Source organism: Anas acuta, chromosome 2, assembly GCF_963932015.1.
Source record: "Anas acuta chromosome 2, bAnaAcu1.1, whole genome shotgun sequence".
In the NCBI taxonomy this organism is placed as follows: Eukaryota; Metazoa; Chordata; class Aves; order Anseriformes; family Anatidae; genus Anas; species Anas acuta.
This window is the reverse complement of record NC_088980.1, coordinates 130,584,604-130,607,643: the sequence shown is the minus strand read 5'-3', so window position 1 is coordinate 130,607,643 and position 23,040 is coordinate 130,584,604. Positions and strand designations below refer to the sequence as shown.

The following is a 23,040-nucleotide window of genomic DNA, read 5'->3' as shown; positions in this document are numbered from 1 at the left end:
TATTTTATTTTATTTTATTTTATTTTATTTTATTTTATTTTATTTTATTTTATTTTATTTTATTTTATTTTATTTTATTTTATATTTTCCCTTTATCTCACTTCCCAGCATCCCGTCGCACCCCCGCCACACCCCGCCGCCCAACCTCCCTGCATTAGGAGGGCGGGGCGGGGAGGGGAATCCCGGCGCCGTGACGTCGGGGCTTCCCCGGCGCGCGCTGTGACGCCATCAGCGCGCGGCCCGTCCTTTGCTCGGCGGGGGCGATGGGGAAGAGCCGGGCGCGGAAGGCGGCGAAGGCGCCGAGCGTCTTCTGCATCGCCCGCGGCGGCGCCGGCAAAGCCCGCGGGAAGGGCCGGGCGCGGCGCGTCACCTCCGGGCTCAGGAAGGTGAGCGGCGGGCGGGCCTCGTGAACCGAGCCCGGGGGGGTTTGGCTGAACGCGGGGGCACCTCGGTACGGAGGGGCTGGGAGCCTCCCCCTCTGGAGGTACCCGCGCCCCGTCCTGCGCGCCGTGCTCTGGGTGACCCTGCTGGGCAGGGCTGGGACACGGTGGTCTCACAGCCCCCTTTTCCCCCGTTCCGGGACCGTTCTGCTATTTTGGCCGCGGTGAGCTCCACAGCGAGCCGGCGGCTCCTCGTTCCCGACACGTGCAGCCGCAGTCGGGCTTAAGCAGCAGCTCTTTAAAAAAAAAAAAAAAAAAAAAAAAAAAAAAAGGCTTTTGGGATTTTTCCAGGAGAAAAAATCTCAGCCACCAAAGCCACCTGACGGGTTGATCTGGCAGCCGGGAACATAAAAACTTCTGGAAATAGGGAGCCCCAGGAGGATTTCACGTTGCTGGCTTCCGATCTCCGCTTAGTCGGGAGGGTTCTGCACAGCGAAGGGAGGGACAGGCTTAAAAACGCCTTCATGGAAAGTCAGCAGCTTGTTGGGAGTAAAATTCTATTCTGCGTGTTTGAAGCGGTCTTCTTTAATTCAGTGAGCCGTTGGGGATTTAGTTGCCATTAAGCTCAGAATAGGCTTATTCTGTAATAGATTAAAGCCCCTTGTAACTATCCAGACAGCTTTAGATGTGTCCCTAGGATATCAGGCATTAAAACCGACTGGGAAACGCTAACAGGCTCTTACAGGAATCCTAAGCCTTCTGTAAATTGTGTTGCCCACAGCCCCATCCACTCTAATTTGAGCTAGGAGTTGTCTGCATTTCTTAAGTCACTTTATTATAAATTAAATTACTAATCTAAATTGACTTGTTTTTATCATCCTCATGCTCCTGTTTTCTTAATGATTCTCTTGGTCGCTCACCTAGGAATAAATGGGGTTATTGTTAATGTGTACGTGCTCTGAAACGACGGCAGCTTTGAAAGCAAAAGGAATATGTGTTTGCTTCTGCCTGTGCATATTGCTGCGAGGTGAATTACCGTGGTAGCTTTTGGAACAGCACTAGGCAGCCTGAAATTTGGGATTGCCTTAAGATACTTCTGGAACATCTGCAATGTAATATGCCATTATAAGGCTAAGATGCTGTTCAAAGCGTGGTGCTTCAGAAGTAACGCGTGCCAGGGCTGAGATCAGCTGAATCTTGCTCTGCTGCAGTGGTGAAAGAGTTCATGCCTCCAGATCTGCCCTGTTCTTCCACCACAGATTATTGTCCTTGGTGCACTGCGCAATGCACCCACATCTTAGCTCTTGGTGTTCAAAAGCAAGCGTTTTTGCTGAAATAACTTATAAAGGAGGACTTGGAGTAATCAGTGAGGTGTCTGGGGACCAGGCAGGCATCCTGTTCTGCTACAGCTGTGGAAATTTCCTTAAATACCATAGCAAAACTTGGTAAATGTTGTTGGCCAAACCAACAGTATGAATGAATAGGAATGTGAGGTGTGATGTTGAAAGGCAAACTAGATAAAGAAATTCAAACTGGTAAAGTCATTTACACATGAAGTAAGGAGCCCTTCCTGGAACTCCAGCTAAGAGGAGCTAAAGGCTGTGTAGAAGGACCCAGCTGCAACCTGGCTTTTGTTGTGTGTCCCATTTCTGGGCCAGTACTGGCTCCTTTGCCAACAGAGCAAGTACAACTGCTTTAGTAATTCTGGATGTATTAGAACGTTAGTAGTACATGATTGGATGATATAATTAGGTTGTGACAAATTCAAGTATAGAAATACTCCTACTAAAAAGCAATTTTGGAAAATATGCTTGGAATCAGAGAATTGTTAAAGTTTTTTTTTTTTGTTAAAGACCTCCAAGATCATCTGGTCCAACCATCACCATACTACCAATGTCACCCACTAAACCATGTCCCTAGGCACCATGTCCAACCTTTCCTTGAACACCCCCAGGGACCGTGACTCCTCCACCTCCTTGGGCAACCTGTTCCAATGCCTGACTGCTCTTCCTGGGCAGAAATGTCTCCTCATTTCCAACCTAAACCTGCCCTGGTGCAATTTGAGGTCATTTCCTCTGGTCCTATCACTAGTTACCTGTGAGAAGAGGCCGACCCCCAGCTTCCCACACCTTCTTTTCAGGTAGCTGTAGAGAGCAGTAAGGTCTCCCCTGTGCCTCTTCTCCTCCAGACTAAACACCCCCAGTTCCCTCAGCCGTTCCTCATAGGACTTGTGTTCCAGGCCTTTCTCCAGCTTCATAGCTCTTCTCTGGACATGTTCCAGGGCCTCGATGTCCTTCTTGTAGTGAGGGGCCCAAAACTGAGCACAGTACTCAAGGTGCGGCCTCACCAGAGCTGAGTACAGGGGCATGATCACCTCCCTGGTCTTCCTGGCCACACGATTCCTGATACAAGCCAGGGTGCTGTTGGCCTTCTTGGCCACCTGGGCACACTGCCGGCTCAGGTTCAGATGAGTGTTGAGCAACACCCCCACCCAAATCCTTTTCCTCTGCACAGCTTTCCAGCCATTCTCCCCCAAGCCTGTAGTGCTGCATGGGGCTGCTGTGGCCAAAGTGCAGGACCTGACACTTTAGCCATGTTAAACCTCTGCCCATTGACCCATCCAGTCCAGGTCCCTCTGCAGGGCCTTCATATCCTCCAGCAGATTGATACTTTTCCCCAGACTAATACTGACTGCTTAACAATTGTTTTTTTTTTTGTTTTTTTTTAAAAAGTGAAATTTCACGTCAGTGGAATTGCAGTTTAACATACCAATACATGTAAATTTTTTTCTTCCCTACAGATAAACATTGAAAATGCAGACAAAGTAAGCAAGATAAATAAAGCATTTACTGAAATTCAGAAAGAGGTACAGCAGCTATCAAAAGGCCCTGTAGTGGAACCTCAGAAGAATAACCAGGTAATTTCAGTCTGTAAAAATCTGAGGGGGGAATAAACCAAGCTTTATTAATTTAAGGTTTTTTGTTTGTTTGTTTGTTTTTTAACACTGAAATCTAGTTAGCGTATTCAAGTCCTATGTAACTACTAAAGGCAATAGAGAAGAAGGTGGGCAACTAAGCTGCAGTGTGCTTCTACAATGTAAATATTTTTTAATCTATTAAAAAACAGCTAGAACATCATTTAAAAGTTAATTCCCGCTCCAAACCCTCAAGACCTGTCTCTTTATATTTACTTATGAGAAGTAGCAATATCTGAAACACCAGTTCCTGTACTACAACTCTTGCCTGCAGCGCTTGCAGATCAAAACAACATTTTACTTGCTCTCAGCCTAGTTAACAAGGCTGCATGCAGCTTTGAGCATTGACAAGAAATAACTAACCAACTAAATACTGACAGGCTGCTCCTTATGCTGAATTTAAGCTTCTCTTTACAAAATCTTCTTATGCTGATACTTACTGATGCTGCAGGCATGGTTTGGGGGACAGAAAAGGCCGTGGGCCAGTATGAAGAACACAGGTGAATCTGTCCTGGCTGTTGGGGAAATAAGAGGGAACTGGACGGGAGATGAGTAGCATTTACTCTGCCTGGGGTCATCAAGTTTCTGTATGTCTGGAAGTGACATAATGATTGCCAAAAACCTCAAGGAGAGGCTGAAAGGAGAACGAAGCTCAGGTGACAGTGCTGCCAGCACAGTATGAGGCCAAGCAAGGACATTGGTGCCAGTGGCCCTAGTCCTGCTAGCTTGCAGCATATGGCTGCAAACCATGCTATTCCCATGCTAGCAGGGCTCTACATGACATAACATGGTATTTGATCAGTTTCGAAATTATGCTAATGAAAGTATTCCCTGAACTAAAAGCTGTGCCTACTTCCATTTGGCCATGTACATTACTGGCATGATGCTTTGCCTTTCTCTGGCAGCATGAACTACTTCCTGCTTATCTATCAAGTGTAGTGAAGCCTGTAGTTCCCCAAATTACTGAATTATATGACTGCAAAATTAGCCTAAGTTAAATATAATAAAGACAAGCTCATCATCTAGGTAGTATCTTTTTTCCAAACAGTAAAAGTAAATCACTTTCTACTTTACACTGAAACTTTTTTTTTCAGGTTTCTACACAACCAGAAGGTGAACCAGCAAACGTGGATGATGCCACAAGCCTATTATCACAGCTGTAATGAATAACAAAGGGGTTCCAAGAACTGAAGATCACACAGGCTTTGTTTGTACAATTTTATTAAAAAAAAAATCTTGTTAATATACAAGTATTGGCACACTTTAATACAAACTACAAACAGACCTTTCCTATCATCTAGGAAAGTGGAATGTCAGAAGTCAGTGTGAGAAACTTAAAGTGCTAAAACAGAAGGCACTTCACAAAATTGGTTCACTGAAACAATTAAGCATAACTCAAGTTGATATCCTTCACTTTTCAGCTTGGCAGTGAAAGCTTCAAAATTGTTTGAAAGGTCAAAAAGATATAGAAAGCTTCTTGGCAGTAAAGCTTCAAAGAAAATGCTGATAACCGTGAGCAAAGCCTAATCATTTTAAAAAAAATGATCAAAAGGCTATAAAGCATTTTCACTTTCCTTACAAAAGAAAACTCCAAATCATTGGATTACACAAAAGACACTCAGATGAAAAAATGTGTCATAATTCTGAAAAAAGCCCTTTTTTCTGGTGGTTGAATTTGTTTTGTGAAGTAATTAAGGGAAGCAAAAGGAAATATACTCCCAGAGTCAGTGAACTAAGAAGTTATACATTCATTATTCAAATACTTAGGTTATGAAGAAGTCTAGAATGTTATAGTTAGAGGTAGATAAGTAGTCTGGTTGACACAATATCTAATAATTTAGTATCTGCACATCAAAGAGATCACAGACTCCTTCATTATCATCCAGGTTAAAGTTGTAGTCATCTCCGGGAGTAGGAGAGAGTCGTAAGAGAGGAAAAACTGTAAAGCAGGAATAGTTTAGTTTAAATTAAAACACTTGGAATATCAGCCCTAGCTCATAATTCAGTATGTCTGTCATCAGCAGTGCCAGGGTTAGTCTTAAGTAAAATACTGTCTTGATAGTCTGACAAGTATGCTAGGATACATACTGTGAATACCTGTACTGACTTCAAACAGGCGCAATAAGTGACATGTCCACATCTTTTTCCTTAGTATTTTACATAAATTTGCTGGGGTAAAATGATAGCTGTGGAATATGGACATAATCTCTGCTTTTGCAGCAAAGGAGCTCCTGAGCAGATTTCGAAATCTTAACAACTTTCCATCATTTATATTTACACTTCCTTATTCCTGTTACAGTACTGTATGTATCAATCTTCAAGTATTTATTATTTGAGATACATAAACTACCATTTTCCCTATTGTACAGATGAAAAATGGAGGCTGTCCATTTCTCTGTGCACTGCATTTCATGCATGGGCTTGAGGCCATTTTTGGGGAATGCAAGAGAAGCCTTAGCCCTCATTCTGTACTACAGCAACACTAATCTAATGCAAATGAGCTGGGAATGTGTTATGTGCTCTAAAAGAGGAGATTATTTATATTTTAGCTGTGTATTTTATTGGTACGTCCACATAATCCACTCTTCCCTCATGAATCTTGTAATTGCATGGTTCTTTCTAGATAAGCCGCAGATTTGTCTTTTGAAGGGCAGATATTAACACAGGCTGCTCACAGAGCAGCGTAGTTATCGGGAGAGAGGAACAAAGCCAGCTGAGTTCACCTCTGTCTGGCAGCCTGCAGTCTGTGAGATACAGCACGGAGGGAGGCATGGAACAAATGAAATTACTAGCTGTGGCTCAGTTCTGCATTCATATGGCCATGAAGATGCAAGACCAAAAAAGGGTTAGATTTGTTCTGCCAGTGTACCAGACCTGGCCACACATGCAGGCATATAAATATCTTCTGAAATACATGATCAAAGCTCCTGGAAGAAGCCTGAGGAAGATTAGTATTAAGTTTTTGTTTTTGTTTTTTTTTAAGGCAGCACTCTAGTCATCAACCTGTTCTTTCTTTGTTCCAGAATTAAGTACTGCTGGGTTACTCATGCATGTAAGTACTTGCTGGATTAAGACTTTCAGATTTTGACTGTTAAATCAAACTGCTGCAGGGAATGGATAGGGGTGCAAAGACAAGAATGACAAGGATAGAGGAGGCAGTACAGGAGAAAGTAGTAGTTTCATACTGACTCTTGGCATGAGACTTAACAGACACCTCCTAAGAGTACTGTTCATACAAAAGACATGCTACTGCTTTTTTAATAGCCTCAAGTAAAGATACTAAATACTTACCATCAGAAGACATAAGTTCATCAATAATATCCCCACTGATATTTCCTGTGAAAACAGGAACATGCATTATGGAAGTCAACAGATTCTCTGCATTATAACACTGAATTGCAAAAGTACAGTGTGGCTCATGTGCACACTGTAGAAGCTGTGGAGACAGCATGCCACGTATACATAAAATATCTTTGTATCCCCTAGTTTTTCCTAATAAATATCTCCTGTTCTCCTCATGCTGTACAGTTGATCCCTTATAGCCCTAAAGCCATGTGCAATATGTAGCATATTTGATAGCAGCAGAAAATGAGCTTGCTACTTAGACCTGGCTCAATGGCTTCATTAGAATAATAATAAAAAAAGGCCTGTCAGCTCTGTGGGAAAAGTGCTAATCTTTCCCTCTGTGCAACTCATTGGCAACTTGGTCAAAAAAAAAAAAAAAAAGGCTCAAGAAACAATAAAAACGTTGAAATATCAACTCTTTCTTCCTACCTGTGGGCTCATCCATCTTTGCTATGTCAAATGAGTTTGGCTTGAGAATACAGTTAACGTCCAAAGGGAGCAAACCCTGATAGTCATTTGAGCTAGCTGTAGCTTGGGCGACATCTCCTGTAAGGCTGGGGTACAACACCGCATCTGGAATGCTGGAATAAGGAGTTGCTGGAGTTGTACTGTTCTGCTGCAAACTGCTTTCTACAAAGACAGGAAGGCACATTATATAGTCTGTTGTGGTAAAATTAAAAAAAAAAAAAGCACACAAAGCACCTACACCTGGCTTTATCTCTTGAGAAGAACACTGCCAAGGTCTGGGACGAGGTGAGAGGAGTCTGTCTACTCCCCATTCTAAACTCAAAGGCACAATTTAATCAGGACCCCTCAGAACTGTAGTCTGTAATACCGACAGCACTTTCTTAAATACATGTATTTCCTTATTACCCTACTACTGATATGAAAGAAGACCTGATAGGGAGCCTCTCGCTGTGGCTATGTGGAAGTAGGTAAGTGACCTCGTAGCACAAAAGCTGGAACTGGTGCCTATATTATGTTTCATTAAAAGGTACATGTTCAAATCATATACTCCATCAGAGGCTGGCAATTTTGTTCCACACCATTCTGGAAAAGCATCTCAGATTAACAAACAGGATCATATTCAAAACCTCTTTTGTATAAGATGATAAGCTACAAGGGGAGAATCTATTTCACTGGATAGAGGACAGAAGAGGAAGAGGCTTTTCCGTGAACCTCCTGAAAGCTGTTAGTAAGCCCTCGGGCTGGTTTCTTGACAGACACCTGCACTTCTATGCAAATCGTAGATCTGCCTTTCCTTTATCTATCAGCTTTTCTAACAGTTTTTTTTTCCTACCCCCAGTCCTCCCTCACCCATCTTAAGTGGAAAAAACCCACCTGATGGCGTGTCCACAACTGACGTTTGTGGCAACTGTTGTCCCTGGTTAAGACCATGTTGTTCTGGTGGATTTTGAGTAGCTGTAGTAGATTTAAGGGGAGTCACTGGAGCTGCAGGCTGAGATGGGGGCTGTGCAAGATCATCGGGTGGAGGAACTGGAAACACCACGGGCTTGGAGGAGCTTGATTCTTTATTTATAAGCAGTACATGAATAGGTCCTGAATTGCTCTTAAGATTGATCTGGTATTTCTTCTGTCCGTTCTGTCCCTGTAGAGGTGGTGCATTAAGAAAGTTAAAATTCCTTTAGAACGTCAAACTGTACAAAAATACAACAGTAACTGCACAGACTTATTTCTCATAGTAACTAATGAAGATGTTTGAATAGAATTCTCAGATTGATGCACCTTTTACCTCCAGAAGATTGTGCTCTTCTAGTTAAAACACTAGGAGGAACCGATAATTGGCATAAACTTATCAGATCATATGGAGACATGAAAAACAGAAATATTAAAAAAAATACAAATGATCTAACAGGAAACAGATTACAAACCTGCTATGCATTTACTTGGCCACAGCACAGATACAGAAGACACAGATATACTATCTTTCAAAGTGTTTAGGTTATGAATTCAAGTTACATGAAACTTGTAGCAAGACTGCAGCTTATCAGTAACAAAACAGATAAATAATGATTTCTGTGCATTTAAATTTCTTCCTCTTACAAGGAGTTTCAGAATGATCTTTTCTGGGACCGACCATCCCACAACAGTTAAATATCTCACTCAAACCAAGTAGACACTGGATCGTAAGTCAGCAGAAACAATTCTTAGCTAATTTGCTAGGCTTCTTTTTGGTAAGTTATCCTAGCACTTTAGCTAGGAGTATTCCTGTAGTACAGTCTCTGTGAGACCACTGGCTCACAGTGGCTAATCCAGCAAGCAGGTTTTCAGCAAGTATGTTCAAGAAAAAACGAGGATGAGAAAAGTGGAAAAGGTGCCCGGGCAGAGAGGACCCAAAGCAAAACAATCCAATTTCAAGTTGTCAGTGGAAGACTAAAATCAGCTGTTCTTGTCCTCAACAAATAGCCAAAACAGATGCATCACAACTGCTTTGGTCACACAGAGAACCACACCATTGCTTGAACAGTTTTCAGCACAGACGGACAAAGATCCAGTACCACTTGACCAGCTTCACAGTCCTAGCTTTGGATGTTGTTATGATACCAGACTATGTTTAGCCTTACTAAAAATACCTTCTAAAACTTATCTTGTGAACGTCTTCTACAAGTATAGTGGCTATCTTGCTTCATTCAACGCTCTCTCCCAACTATGTAAGATACCAACCCTATTTAAAACTGAGCCTTACAATAAAAATGATTAAAAGATGGATAGAAGTAAGTAGTTTGGCTTTCTACTCTAATCCTGCTCATTAAAGCCCTCAGGCTAAAAAGAAATCCGCAGTCTGTGTTTTCCTACCCAGTCTAGTACCACGTGACTGAACACAACCCACATCTACACTAAAACTACAACTAAACCTAAAAGGCTTTTCTGTAACAGACATGATTTAGCAATACAATAAATGTTAAATTTGACAAACAAAAGTCACTGCTAATTAGTTCTGAAGGGAATTCATAACAATTATACACAATTTGGAAAGCTGCAATTTTTAAGAGAGAAGAGAGGGACAAAAAAACACTATTATGACTTGTTTTCGGTATGAGACGAGTTACCATTACTCTTTCTTTTGTACACCTAATATAGGTGTACAAAAAAAAACACTTTTTCCCACCCAGCCCCTCCATTCTCAACTAAGACAAACTTATATATATATATATGTATTTTTCTCTCATACAGAGAGAAATGCTCAGCTCTAGTGTTGCTCTTCTTCTCCACTGTCCTTCTAGAATACTTAGGTAAACAAGAAATCAGTACATACCATTTCGGGTATAGGTACTTCTAACTGTGTACCACAAGGTGCTTGAATTGCTAGAAGTGTGTCTCCTGGTTAAATAGCAATTTTTAAGAAAGTGTTAACTGTGCATATTTTTCGTACATCTTGCATGGTATCTACTTGAATGAGATAGGAAAATTCTCTAAGGCCTCTTAAAAGACTGCGTAATTCCAGCATAAATAAACTTGTAATGGGACTTGCATAGTCTCTATAAGTTTCAAGATCCAATATTTAACTAGCTTCTTTTTCAGCTACACCAAATCTATGATACAGCATACTTTATGGCTTTGAAGAGAACCTACGCAGGAAAGCAAGAAAATGTTTTAATGATTGTCTTCAGTGCCAACATTTCCAAGTGTCTAAGCTCAAAACTTCTGCAGCATATACAACTCAGATATAACAGTTGACTGTAAAACTCACTAGTGGCGTACTACGTGCACTAAAACTTATTGGTTAAAATTAGGAGATCACAATTACATCAACAGTACTTGCACAACATGCCTTATCTGCACATCAATTCCTCTTCATCCATAACTCGGAATAATGCTCCTTTGCTACCTGAGATATATTTACATGAAGTACAATGTGACTGGTATACTAAATGCCTCCTCCATATTTTGCAGTAACTAACTCTTTTCCGCAACATCTTCTTTTTGTTAAACTCCACAGTAGTCTAACCTTGCATTTTTATTTTTTTTTAATTCAAAAACAAACCCAACCTTCCTTATGGCAAAAAGATGATTTTGAGCACAGCTGGAGGCCGAGCAACAGTCTTCCATTGAGTAACTCAGGATCAGGAAAGGATGTCCAGGGGAAAAATTTCTGCCAGCAAATCTTGGCAACTTGTTCAAACTTCCCATACAGAAAGAATCTTTTTGATTTAGCCAAGTCCCATCTTTGAACTTCAGCTGGCTCCATTTGTATAATATCAAGAATTACCTCTGATTGAAGCTGTCACCAGAAACTTTTATGAAATCTGGTGAATTGGGTCAACATGGTTCTCCCTGGTTCTGTTAGAGCTAGAGGCAAGCTATTACAAAGTATGAATACAGAAGACAACCAAAAAGGGTACTCTGAAAACAGCTGAACTTCTATTCCATCCATTCTGTGACTACAACTAGAAAATGCCAGAACTCATTAGTTGTGAAGACTGTGAGAGGCATCTACTTACTGTGAGAGGCATCTATTTACTACTGATCACTACTGAATACTTATTCTAAATTCAAAATACTCGCAGGGAAAAAGCAGGTTAGCAAGTTAGCTTTCAAGAGGAAGATCAGAAAATCCCTCACTTTAAGAAATACAGCTTTTAGAAACAACTCACCATTGAAGCAGTTACAGATATCTTCATGGGTGACATATGAAAATGTAATTTATGTCAAGGAACATTTTTCTAATGCATGAAATGCATGATTTCTTACCCTTTAAAAGAAGTTTGTCCAAACTGAGCCTAAACTATAAACTTACTACAGGTACTTACAGGTGTAATCAAGGCATGATTTATGATGTTCAGAATAGCTATTTAAAAAATAACACCGTTCCATACTGTAAAAAATAAAAATCTATATACGTAAAAAAATTCCAGAAGAAAAGAATCTGAGTAGCTTGAATCGAGAGATTCTTTTTAAACAGAGAACATGTAAAATCTTGTTTTTAAGAATACCATTTACCTCATCAACTTGACACTATAGAATTCAACAATGTACTGGGATGTCCCAAAATCACATAAAAATACGCTGGAAGGGACGTGAGAGTTCACCCTGCCCCAAGGTAGGATCAACTATTAAGACATTCCAGACAGATGTTTGACTCTCCTGTTCTGGAAAACTTCCAGTGATAGATGATATTCCATCACCTCCCTGGGGGATCAATTCCTGTGTTAGCTCTCCCAGTAATAAGTTTCTCCTCATATCTTACTTAAATCTCATTTCTTATAAAATCCATTTTATAGGTAGAGTTTCTAAAGAGCAACTGCAAGTAACGCTGAGTATTTAGCACTGGTACAATCAATAAGAAGGGCATTTTCCTGTTCCAAATCTCAATACTTGGGCAATATTTTATAAGACAGATAATCACATAATTACAAGCAATGTAGGCAGACCTCTCTGCTTACTGAGTATTTACACACAGGATAGTTTTCCAGTTCCAAACCAAACAAGCTTCAGGACTTTGTTAATTCAATTTATCTTTGGATGATAGCTTAATCTTTTCAAGAGAAGGAAGTAACAGGGAAAAAAAAAGATTCACATATTCGCTAAGAAATATAAATCCAAGTGCGTGAAGGCAATACAATTCATTTTAAACCAGAATTATACTGTGGGCTTAAAAACTGTTGCCATATACACAAGTGCTATATTATTTTCAGGTTACCTTTCATACAGTCAGAGAGCTTAAAAAGTCATGTAAACATGATTTATACTCTTCTTTTTGAACCAAAAAATAAAAAAAAGGTTAGGCCTTCTTTGTTTCTGGATGAAATGGATAACAGTGTGCTTTACCCTTTACCTATGCTTTAACTGCTGTTTTAATACTAGTTCCAAGATGCACACAATTTGTTGAAAAGGATATTGGTTGTTTGTAGAATCATCCATAACGTTCTTGATGCTTTGCTGTAGCCACAGTTTCTGCTGATCCAATTCTTTCTCTTTCAGTTCTAGATCTTCAATTTCGGATTCAAGATACCTCAGCCTGTCTATTACTTCTTTTGTATTGCAGCCAGCACCTACTCCTCTTAAAAAGGTATAAAGGTTTGTGAAACCGCCAAGAAATGAAAATCTAAAAGATCATTTTCTAAGTATGCTTCCAATAATTTGAAAATATACTAATACTCAACATAAAGGAAGCGAATATTTACATGCCTGGCTGTGCTTTAACAGAAGATGAACATTTTTAACTTCAGATCAGGTTTAGAATTTCCCTCTACCCAACTTGATTTTCTTTTGGAATGTAGGTTCTTCTCCATTAGAGATAGTTTGCAGATCACCTTCACCTCCCTCTTAACTCTTCAGTTACACATTCATCTTCAGGAACCAAAGAGAAAATAGGCATGCAATGCAGGTGGGCAGGTAGGTGGAAATACTGTCACCCAATATCTTCCCAGATTTAGCTAGTGTGAATGCTAGTTATAAAGTAGCACTCCAAGTTTCATGAAAGCATCTCTGGTATATGTTTTAAACCTGATTCTATGTATCAAAGATGCAAATTAAAGATAAGACAAATAAAGTTCATTTAAAACTTTACTGTCATTCCAAAATGTTGCATTGCTCATTGGTGAGCCTAATGTTATTCTGTCTTAACTGGTCAGAAGAAGCGGAAGGAGGCAATTTTTGTTGCTCTCGAGCATATGAGGAAATGCAGAATTGAAGCTTACTTCCACTGAATGCTGTTTTTTGACTTCTTCTCAATGAGATCAATCCCCTCCAAAACGTTAGTGATATCATAAATCCTTCTCTTCTGCCTCACAGCAAGGGTATCAGCAGCCTATGAAGAGAAGAGCAATGAGTATCAGTAACCTGCATGCTGAGGGCACACAAAACACACTGTAAATCATTCCCCAAAAACATGCCAAATAGTAATTTAACGTAATTCTGAAAGGAGACGGTTCAGCCCTTCAAGAGCTGGGTGCTCATAGCATCTGCTTCAAATGGCTGACAAGAGTGGCCTCCTGTGGCTGCAGGGATTGCCAGGAAGTGTCACCGTGTCCAAGGAGCCACCCTAACCAGGCAGAAGAGCTCACACAAATTGCCAAGACTGCCCTCAGCACCTGCACCACACGCTATCACCTGCACACAGGAGCTTGAAGCGCCCCTTCTACAATCTAGGAAACAGTAGGGAAGGCAGATGGCAATACCCTGCAATAGAACAAGCCTCTGAGGCCAACTGCACGTTAAGTTCATCATCCCCCCTGCTGATACTCTCTGAGTCAATTTGTGTTGGGATATGGAGGGATTTGGGGGTAATTTCCCAAACTAGCTGAAGGAGAGCTGCATGACTGTAAGCCAGCACTGTCCTGTAAGCCACCATCAGGGAACGAGTGATAGAACATGAGGAAATTGCCTCCAGTTGTGCAAGGGGACGTTTACATTGAGTATCAGGGAAAATTTCTTCACTGAAATGGTGCTGGTGGTGGCATTCCCACCCCTGGAGGTATTTAAGAGACGTGTGGGAATGGTGCTTGAGGCGATGTTTCAGTGGTGGGCTTGCCGTGTTAAGCTGATGGCGGAACTTGATGATCTTACGTGTTTGTTTTTTTTTCATCCTACCTGATCCTATGTTTTTGTAACATTTCACTGCATGAATCCACCGTGTGGGCAGCCGCCCGCTCCGCCTGTGGTAGCGTGCACCAAGAGCTACCTCATGGCCACCAGAACCCCCACGCAGCTCAGGCCAATGCTCGCCCCCGACAAAAAATTTCTCTTTTCAGCTAAGGCTAGCTATGTAGTGCTTTTACTTGCTGTCTCAGCATGCCACCGAAAGCAAAGCATAGTCCAAGTCAGAGGAAAGGCCACTTAATCATTTGTAATTCTGCTCATGAGGACTTTTTTGTACTTGATACAAAGGCTTAAGATAAAATAGCAAACCTGAGCTAGTCACGCCTTCCATATCCTCCTCTTTTTGATGTTGTAAAGTGCCTCAGGTTCAGTGAGTATTAGACAAAAGGATAGAAAAGCAAGGGGGAGTCTGACTGCAACTACTCTGGATGCTCAGATATGTAAAATATAATTGTATTAAATGGATTAAAAGAAATAAAAAGAGAAGGATAGGTGGCAAAAATTTCTGGCTTCCGAATTTGAAGTAATGGGTTAAAGCCAACTAATTTCTTCTATAGGTACACAGAAATTTATTTCAGTTTGTCCAAGTAGCTAATAAATCAATGCTTTTAGCAAAGGAGCCTGTATATAACCTGAGACGACAAAAATGTGGAAGGAAAATTGAATGCATTTTATAGCAAAGTCTGTATTACTCCTTTAACAGTATTTTCTGAACCATAAACAAACTCACTAATCTTCCAAAGAAATGACATTTTCCTATTAGGAAGTTAATTACTAGGACTTAGTCATCCAATTTATATTGGTGAATGTTTTGCTAGGGAAGGGAAATTAAAGGATAAAAAGGAAGAAGAATGAAGATTAAAAAAAAATGTTCTCATAGCCATGAAGCATAAATACTGTTCCTTCTCCTCAACAGTGGCATACCTACTAAACGGTATTTCTACTGACACTGTTATCAACATTTATCTTTTGTATGGTCTTCTCTAACAGTCAGGTAAAAATCTAACAAAACAAACACATGTAAATGCATATAAAATGCATGCTTTAGTTCTCCAAGAACACAGGCTCTTCAAGCCACCCATTTCAGCAGTTATGTGCCTGAAATTTTAATGGCACACATACATACTGTTTACAAAAATGGCAAGTAAAGCCTTCAAAATCTAGGAAGTGACAGAATTGATGCTGCCTGTGCAACATATCACAGAATCACAGAATATCCCAAGTTGGAAGGGACCCATAAGGATCATCAAGTCCAACTTCTGGCACCACACAGGTCTACCCAAAATTTTAAACCATATGACTACGTAGACAGTCCAAATGCTTCTTAAACTCCAACAGGCTTGGAGCAGTGACTACTTACCTGGGGAGCCTGTTCCAGTGTGCGACCACTCTCAGGGAAGAACCTCTTCCTGATGTCTAGCCTAAACCTCCCCTGCCTCAGCTTGACACCATTCCAGTGGGTCCTATTACTGGTGATTAAGGAGATTAGATCGGTGCCTGCCCCTCCACTCCCCCTCGTGAGGAAGCTGTAGGCTGTGATGAGGTCCCACCTCAGCCTCCTCTTTTCCAGGCTGAACAGGCCAAGTGCCCTCAGCCGCTCCTCATACATCTTCCCTTCTTTGCCCTTCACCATCTTTGTCACCCTCCTCTGGACACTCTCCAGTAGTTTCACATCCTTTTTGTACTGAGGTGCCCAGAACTGCACACAGTACTCAAGGTGAGGCCGCACCAGCGCAGAGTAGAGCAGGACAATCACCTCCCTCTATATTTCACAGTCTTCATTAGCACAATTTTTCACATTTCTACAAGATCCCTACATTGTTCTGTGCAAAGAATGCACAGCGTACACTTAATCAGCAGCTATTCAACATCCTGATTAAACTGACTTTTAAAACTTATCATTTTCAGCTTATGTCAAATGGTTGAGACAGATCCAATCAGCACAACAGAGGCACATCTACCACGAGGGCTCTGCTGAAATGGTTGGGTGTAGCTTCCACATATCCTTCTCTGGATAATTTGAATTTGGAATCACTTCATAAAACCTTTTTAATGTAAAGGTGCTACACTCTACTCATTCCTTCTAGTATCTCCTCGCAATTTGAACAGGTATGTATCCCAGACAAGTGCGATATGGTTGTCTCACAGAATGGTTCATGGCAGGGGCGTGGAACTAGATGATCTTTAAGGTCCCTTCCAACCCAAACCATTCTGTGATTCTGTGATCTGGGAAAAAAAACACTTGTCACAGTGCTTGAGATTCCAAGCGTACTCAGATCATGCAACTTTTGCAATACAGATAACGTGCCGTTCAGCACAGTTTGAGTTGCATGTGTGCACACACACAAAGCCCTGCCCAGGAATAAGCCAAACAAACAGAAGGAGGATAATAGAGAGTCGAGGTACATTCTCATGCACAAACTTCTTTGCTCCCTAGGAGCTGACAAAAGGCACTGGGCATTACCAGTGAGCACAGCACACTTAGCGTCAGAGGAATTTGCCAGAGCACTGGGGCAGAGTCATTACTGAGAAGCTTAACAGCGCAGAAGGGTCAGTCAGCAGTGCGTGCTCACTCTCCTTGTGTCAAATGAAAGAAATGCTGCATCTTACAGACTGTGCCCGCAGCAGATGACAACAGCCTTCTCCCAAAGACGACTGTCAACAGCTTGGACGGAGTTTGAAACTGAACAGTGTGTTTGGCAACCAGTGTAAAACTTCTGGAGAGCACTGCATGCATAAAGATTAAACAACTGTAAAATTGAACAAGCAGGCTTTTTTTTGTTGTTGTTGTTGTTCTTTTTTCTTTTTCTCCTGTGGAATAGGGCAAGTTTAAAGCAGTTGTTACTTGCTCCTGATCGATGCACTGCTAAAGGCAGGTGCATGCCCAGGCTAACTGTGCAGAGTTGATGTTGAGGTTAACAAACAGCTCTGTGTAGCTTGTGGTCTCTAAGGAAGCAACTGCTGCCGAGATACATATGAGGCCTGTGGCTAGCACAAAAATGGAGTTTAACATGTTACGGTGGCTAAAATGCTAATGGACTAAAGTCTTTATGAAAGGGAACAGAGATTAGAAATTGTGGAAAACCTAGGGAATTCACCAGTACGGAAGTTCAGTGCTGTTCTGGTTCCTACAGAGTAAATATCCAATGCTTGATCAGACATCAAATGCAGTAAAGTTAAAATCTGAGGGTAGCAGCGACAGCAGGAAAGCAGACTAGGTAATTGGAGTGTCTTTTCCAGTTTTGTTACCATACGCTTCCCTGACTACATCATCTGAGTGACATAAGAAACTGGCTTCTTAAATCTGCACTTCCTAGGCACCTGACAAATTGTTTTGAGTTGTTCCCCTTTTGTTTTCTACATCAGGTAGACGCATCAGATATTAAACACTTAAACAACATGTATGTTTTTAGTTGAAAATTTTGTCCTTGGTAGTTTTTGTTGTCATTTGCTTGTGGTTTTTTTTTGGACTTCCTTTATTAATTTGGAATTTCCAGACATATGAGAGCCTCATCAGAGCATCTGAGCAGTGGCTGCAAATCCAAAATCCCCTATTATTCCCACATTTGCAATGTTTTCTGTCTCTTGTAGCAGAACAGGATAAACGTCAGTAGCAAGCAAGTGTATTTTAGAGTATCTGACGCTTTGCACTGTTAATCAGAAACAATATTTAACCCTGACTAGAACAGGAATGACATTTTGCTATAAGCCAAGTCTACTTAAGAAATTGAAGCAGAATGCTGCTGAAAAGAAGGAACATACTGTGTGCTGGGATGCATTGCAGGTGACTTAGCTCTTACTCACTCATCTTTAATACTTCTCCCTTTCCTGCAATTGGCAGGTTGCTGAACACAGGGACTTTACTTTCATTCCCTTCCATCTCATAGTGTTTGAAGCTTATTTCCTTAACTACATTTGCTTATACAGGGTTACACAGTGACTACTATGCAATTGTTCAAGATCAGCTGTTTAATTTAAAGAATGAGAACCGCAGAAACTAAATTCCCAGTAAAGAAAATCCTAACAACTCAGGGGAGTGGAAGCAAGGTGTTAGCAGTGAAGGGTCGTCCAGCCCTGACACATTTCCAAAGTTCAGCAGGCAGAACTCACAAGGCTCCCTGCACCAACAGCAAGCAGTGAGCACGCACAGGACAACGTGCCACTACCGTTTCTTAATGGGTCAATACACGTGCCCCCAGGTATCATTTTACAGACTGCTTAACCACAGACGTATCCAAAGATCACCAGGAAACATCCTGTAACACTGCCTTTCATTCTCAATTGCTAAATCACAAAGCTGAAAGTACACTGAATAACTCCAAATTGTATTTTCTTCGCAGTGCACTTACGATTTTGCTACAGAAACACTAATCAGCTGCAAGACATCAGATGGTCAATACCTGTAAATAGGATAAGAGACATCTGAAAATCTTCACTGCATGAATCATTTCTTGGAACTCTCTGTTTCGTTTCAAAGAGCATTCTGTTCTTCGGTTTCCTAAGCACACCACCATATGATATGCGTGCTGCTGTTCATTTTGTTCCTAGATGCGTGACTTACTTATGAGAAATAGCAGGTTACAGAAATGTATGGTTTGACTGTTTATGAAAGCTTTAACGATTTACTCACTTCAGTTAGTATTTACTAAAAAAAAAATCCAATATGCTATGTAATTCAGAAACCAGTCTCCAGTAAAGGTTCTGGACAGGGCTTTTTAAGATTTTTGCAATACCCATTTACTTTTCTAGCGTTACTAGAGTTACTAGCGCTTTAACCATCAGCACTACCATTTTCTTTCAATGGGAATATTCCCTTTACTCACAAAAGGGAAACAGAAATGTCAGTCTCATCTAGTCATAGAGCTCAACTTTATTGTTCAAATCCCTCCTCATCAGCTCTTTAAGCCAAGCTTTTTGGCCCAGGGTCTTCCAAATGTAGTGGGGTTTTTTGTGCTTCTCAAACTGACCTGACAGATGGAGTAAGCCACACAACAATCCCCAGTTTGTGGAGTGCTTAGTTACATTTTAGTGAAGACAGAGGCAAATTAAATGTGAATAAATTAACCAACTTGTACAAACCACCCAAGCCCCCAGCACAGCTATGCTGGGTTACAGCCCCTATCAGCATCTTCCCAGCTCCCTCTGGACAGCTTTACCAGCCGCAGGAAGGTTTTAGGCGCTCACTCTCTGCACATGGATGTGTAAAAAAGCTCTGAGCACACGGACTGCCTCCAAGAGCCCTAAAACCTAACAAACAAATAAGTTGAGCTGTCCAGAAAGGGCTGTGAGCACCAAGGCAGCACGTTGCTAAGATCCCCAGCGAGGAGCCAGCCGGCCAAACACCGCCTTACTCCACCCTGTATCTCAACGCGATAAGCCAGGGCGACGCCTGCTGCTGCTTCTCCGACACCCATTTGAGGAAGCCCCGAGTCTCCCGCACCGTCCCGCACGGTGCTGCCAGCGCCACGAGGGCATCAGAACCTGCCTCGAAACTTCCCCACCGGCCCCAGCAGCCCGGCGCTCCCCTCACGACCCGAGAAGCGGCGAGGGGGCCCCCGCCCCGCGGCTGTGCCAGCCGAGCACCCGCGACCTCCGCGCACCGAGGGCCCGCCGCGGGGCCCCGAAGCCCCGGCAGCACGGCGCTGCCCGCCCGCCGCGCACCGCTTTGAGGTCCAGCACGCCGTCCTTGGCCTCCTGCAGCAGCGACACGAACTTGGTGGTCAGCAGCCCCAGGCTCTTCTCGTGACGGCTGCTGCCGCCACCACCCGCCTCGGCCGCCGCGGCCATGCCGCCAGCCCGCCCGCCCGCGGGGCCGCGCCACGTGTGGCCGCCGCCGCAACAGCCCGAGCCCGGAACGGAGCCGGCCCGGGGGCTGCGGCGGGAGGGGCGGCGCCGCAGGAAGTGACGGGACCGCCGTTGCCTGGACACCGGCGTGGTGGGGCCCGCGGGGCGGCCCGGCACCGGGACGGGGCCTGTGGGGGGGTGTGTAGGGGACTGACGAGGGGTGCCCCCCCCCCCTCCTGTACCACGGCTTGTCCGCGGCGAGGCGGAGCCGCTTGGGTTGGGTGTGGGCGCCGGAGCTGCGTCCTTAGTGAACGCGGAGTGCCCCTGCCCCGGCTGCTGCCCGAAGGGGGTCGAGGGGCTGGAGCAATTCTTCTAGAGGGAAAGGCTGAGGGAGCCGGGGGTGGCCCGCCTGGGGAAGAGAAGCTCCGGGGAGACCTCCTTCAGGCCCTTCAGTACTTAAAGGGGCTCGTAAAAAGATGGGGAGTGACTCTGCTCAGTCAGATAACGCCAGGACACGGGGAAACGGTTTTAAACTAAAAGAGGGGAGATTTAGATTAGAGGTTAGGGGAAATTCTTCACTGTGAGGGTGGTGAGGCACTGGCACGGGTTGCCCAGACACGCTGTAGATGCCCCATCCCTGGAGGTGTTCAAAGCCAGGTTGGATGAGGTCCTGGGCAATCTGGTCCAATGGGTGGTATCCACCCATGGCAGGGGGGTTGGAACTGGGTGATGTTTAAGGTCCCTTTTAACCTGAGCTGTCGTATGATTCTAGCAGCTGAGAAACTTTGCTTGAAGCCCTTCACAACCAGCACAGCACCTGTAGCCCCCAAAAAACAGCAGCCCTCCCTGGCTCTCAGACCCCAGCTCAGCCCTAGCTGCTGGAGCAGTCAGGTGAGACAAGACACAGGGCACAGTGATGCTCCAACCAAAGGCACGGCCAGTAGGGGATGCTGACCTTGTCCCTCACACTGGCGTCTGACTGTGTGTGTCAGGAGTCTCCATTCAGATAAGCGTTTTCCTCTACATTGTTATGTTAAAAGTAGAGAAACTTTAGAATTCCTACACTGGGGAGGTTAGAGAAGCACTGCAAGAAGGAAATAGTATTGGAAAAGACCAAAAAAAAAAAAAAAAGAAAAAAGAGGGAAACAATGCCAGAGGGAGAATTAGACCCATGAAAACCAAACAATACAAACACTACCACAGCACGTACATACCCAGGTGCTACGGTATGAGATTTCTGAGCCAAGAACAAAGAACAATAAGAGTTATGGTGAAAAGCAGTAACTCCTCCCTGTGACAAAATCAGGAAATAATTTCAGAATTAAAAGTTTTGGAGGGAAAAAATCTGAAGCTGACATTAATAAATCAAATCAGGGTACAAAGTTCTTTTACCTTGCTGGTGCATCCCCCGTATTCAATTATTTCACTTGAAGTGTAACCTTGTCAGATAGTAAGAAAAACGCCCAAAGAAACACATAAAAGTTGTAACAGAAAATGCTCTGAAGTGCTCCGTGAGTACTGCAACCTTTCTATGTGACATTCATGTAACTGTTATAGAAAGTTTTCCAGATTAGTATTTCTTCACATAACGTGGCTTCTGAAGAAGCCCGTGTGCAGAGCACAAGTTAAGAATGAGAAGACATTTTCTTCTGCGTTTAGGTAGCTTTGAGATACTATCATCAGGGAATCAAGAGATTATTGTGATAGTAGGCAACAAATAAATTAAACTAATTTTAAACTTTACAGCAAGATTTACTAGACTGACACACAATTGCTCTTGCTCCTTGCTGTTACCCCATGTATTCATTACTACATATTATCAGTTATTACATAGATTCAAAGAAGTCAGCCCTTTATCATTACACTTATACATTAGCTGGGAAAGTACATTACCAGAGAGCGGATGACCCATTTTAAGTACTGATGTCTCTGCTCCTTGCTGGTCTCAGTGGCCAGATGCAGGAACCCTTGAATGCAAGGAACCAGCACCAAAGCGGGTGTCTTCTTTCTGCCCCCTCCCACAAGTCTAGGATATTCCTCTTTTATAAGGCAGTACACAATGTCTGAACAATTCCCAGCCCTTGACCTCCACCTTTTTTTTTTTTTTCACTGCAGATTCCTTTCTTAAAGCAAAAGCAGTCTTTTCCCACCTCCCAAGGTTGTGCTTTTTAAAAGATAGCAGCAGCTGTGAGTTGCTCGTGGTGCTGCAGCCTCTGCTTCAGCTTTTGCCCATATTTTCAAGGCCTCTGCTACCATCCCATGCTTAAGCTGTACCTCATAACAAGAAGCAGGTGTTCCAGCCTCTGCTTCATACAGCAAGTTCTCGTAACAAGTTGATAACAAGCCCAACAGGCCTCGCACAATTAACCAAAGGTCTGTGGCCTGTCATTAGCATTATTTTATTTTTTTTTAAATTACCTATACAACATTACAGTGCACATTTGGAGGTTCAGAACAAGCTGATACTGAAGTCAGGTTAGTAGTGTCTGTTGTCACTTGTGCTATCTGACCCTGCTTTAACTACTGTGAGTCGCAAGGTGGGAAGAAATAGCTCCACCTGGTGTACCAACAAATATGACATTATAATTACTACCACAGCACTAAGTACTTCCAGTAGATAGTGCAGTAAAATTAACATTTAGGGGCTTCTGAGCCCCTAAGCGAAATAGATGAAGATGTTGAAGTCTCTATCATGTAAATGTTAGAACAGTCATATTAGCATAAGGCTTATTAGTTGTTTCCATAAAGCCTGGTTAGAAGCCACTTGCTGCAATGAGGGAAGATTAAACATTTTCAGTTAAATTACTGGATCTCTTATTACAAGAATCTCCATCCAGATGAAGGAAACCTTAAAGCTTGTCTTCACATACTTTTGTATTCTTGCATCTAGAAAATCTCGTTTTTACATTCTTTTATTAAGAACATTAATGCCTCATTCATATGATGATGTCAGTAATAGATTGATTCTGATCTAATTTCAGAGAAGAGTAAAAG

General features: G+C 42.6%; 2 protein-coding genes across 2 annotated transcripts; one reads left to right on the top strand and one right to left on the bottom strand.

Annotated features, from left to right (window-relative positions):
* The first annotated feature begins 210 nt into the window (after nt 1-210).
* RBIS (ribosomal biogenesis factor) lies at nt 211-4,604 on the top strand. Its single transcript, XM_068672199.1, has 3 exons — nt 211-386; nt 3,181-3,297; nt 4,449-4,604. Exons 1-3 carry the CDS (start codon nt 264-266, stop codon nt 4,515-4,517), a joined length of 309 nt encoding a protein of 102 aa, XP_068528300.1. The 5' UTR covers nt 211-263; the 3' UTR covers nt 4,518-4,604.
* On the bottom strand, nt 4,559-20,171 carry E2F5 (E2F transcription factor 5). Its single transcript, XM_068672200.1, has 9 exons — nt 19,924-20,171; nt 13,362-13,471; nt 12,560-12,721; nt 11,316-11,359; nt 9,977-10,041; nt 8,041-8,308; nt 7,129-7,329; nt 6,646-6,690; nt 4,559-5,293 (listed from the first exon to the last, which is right to left on the bottom strand). The coding sequence occupies exons 1-9, from the start codon at nt 20,047-20,049 to the stop codon at nt 5,184-5,186; spliced, it is 1,131 nt and encodes a 376-aa protein (XP_068528301.1). The 5' UTR covers nt 20,050-20,171; the 3' UTR covers nt 4,559-5,183.
* Between the last annotated feature and the right edge of the window lie 2,869 nt (nt 20,172-23,040).

What these genes read in the sequence shown, in the direction of transcription:
- RBIS (XM_068672199.1), top strand. Translation starts at nt 264, where the DNA reads ATGGGGAAGAGCCGGGCGCGGAAGGCGGCGAAGGCGCCGAGCGTCTTC. An exon ending in TCACCTCCGGGCTCAGGAAG is followed by an intron (nt 387 to 3,180) that starts GTGAGCGGCGGG and finishes TCTTCCCTACAG; the next exon opens with ATAAACATTGAAAATGCAGA. An exon ending in AACCTCAGAAGAATAACCAG is followed by an intron (nt 3,298 to 4,448) that starts GTAATTTCAGTC and finishes TTTTTTTTTCAG; the next exon opens with GTTTCTACACAACCAGAAGG.
- E2F5 (XM_068672200.1), bottom strand. Translation starts at nt 20,049, where the DNA reads ATGGCCGCGGCGGCCGAGGCGGGTGGTGGCGGCAGCAGCCGTCACGAG. An exon ending in AAGTACCTATACCCGAAATG is followed by an intron (nt 8,309 to 9,976) that starts GTATGTACTGAT and finishes CCACCTCTACAG; the next exon opens with GGACAGAACGGACAGAAGAA. An exon ending in AAAGATGGATGAGCCCACAG is followed by an intron (nt 6,691 to 7,128) that starts GTAGGAAGAAAG and finishes CTGTTTTCACAG; the next exon opens with GAAATATCAGTGGGGATATT.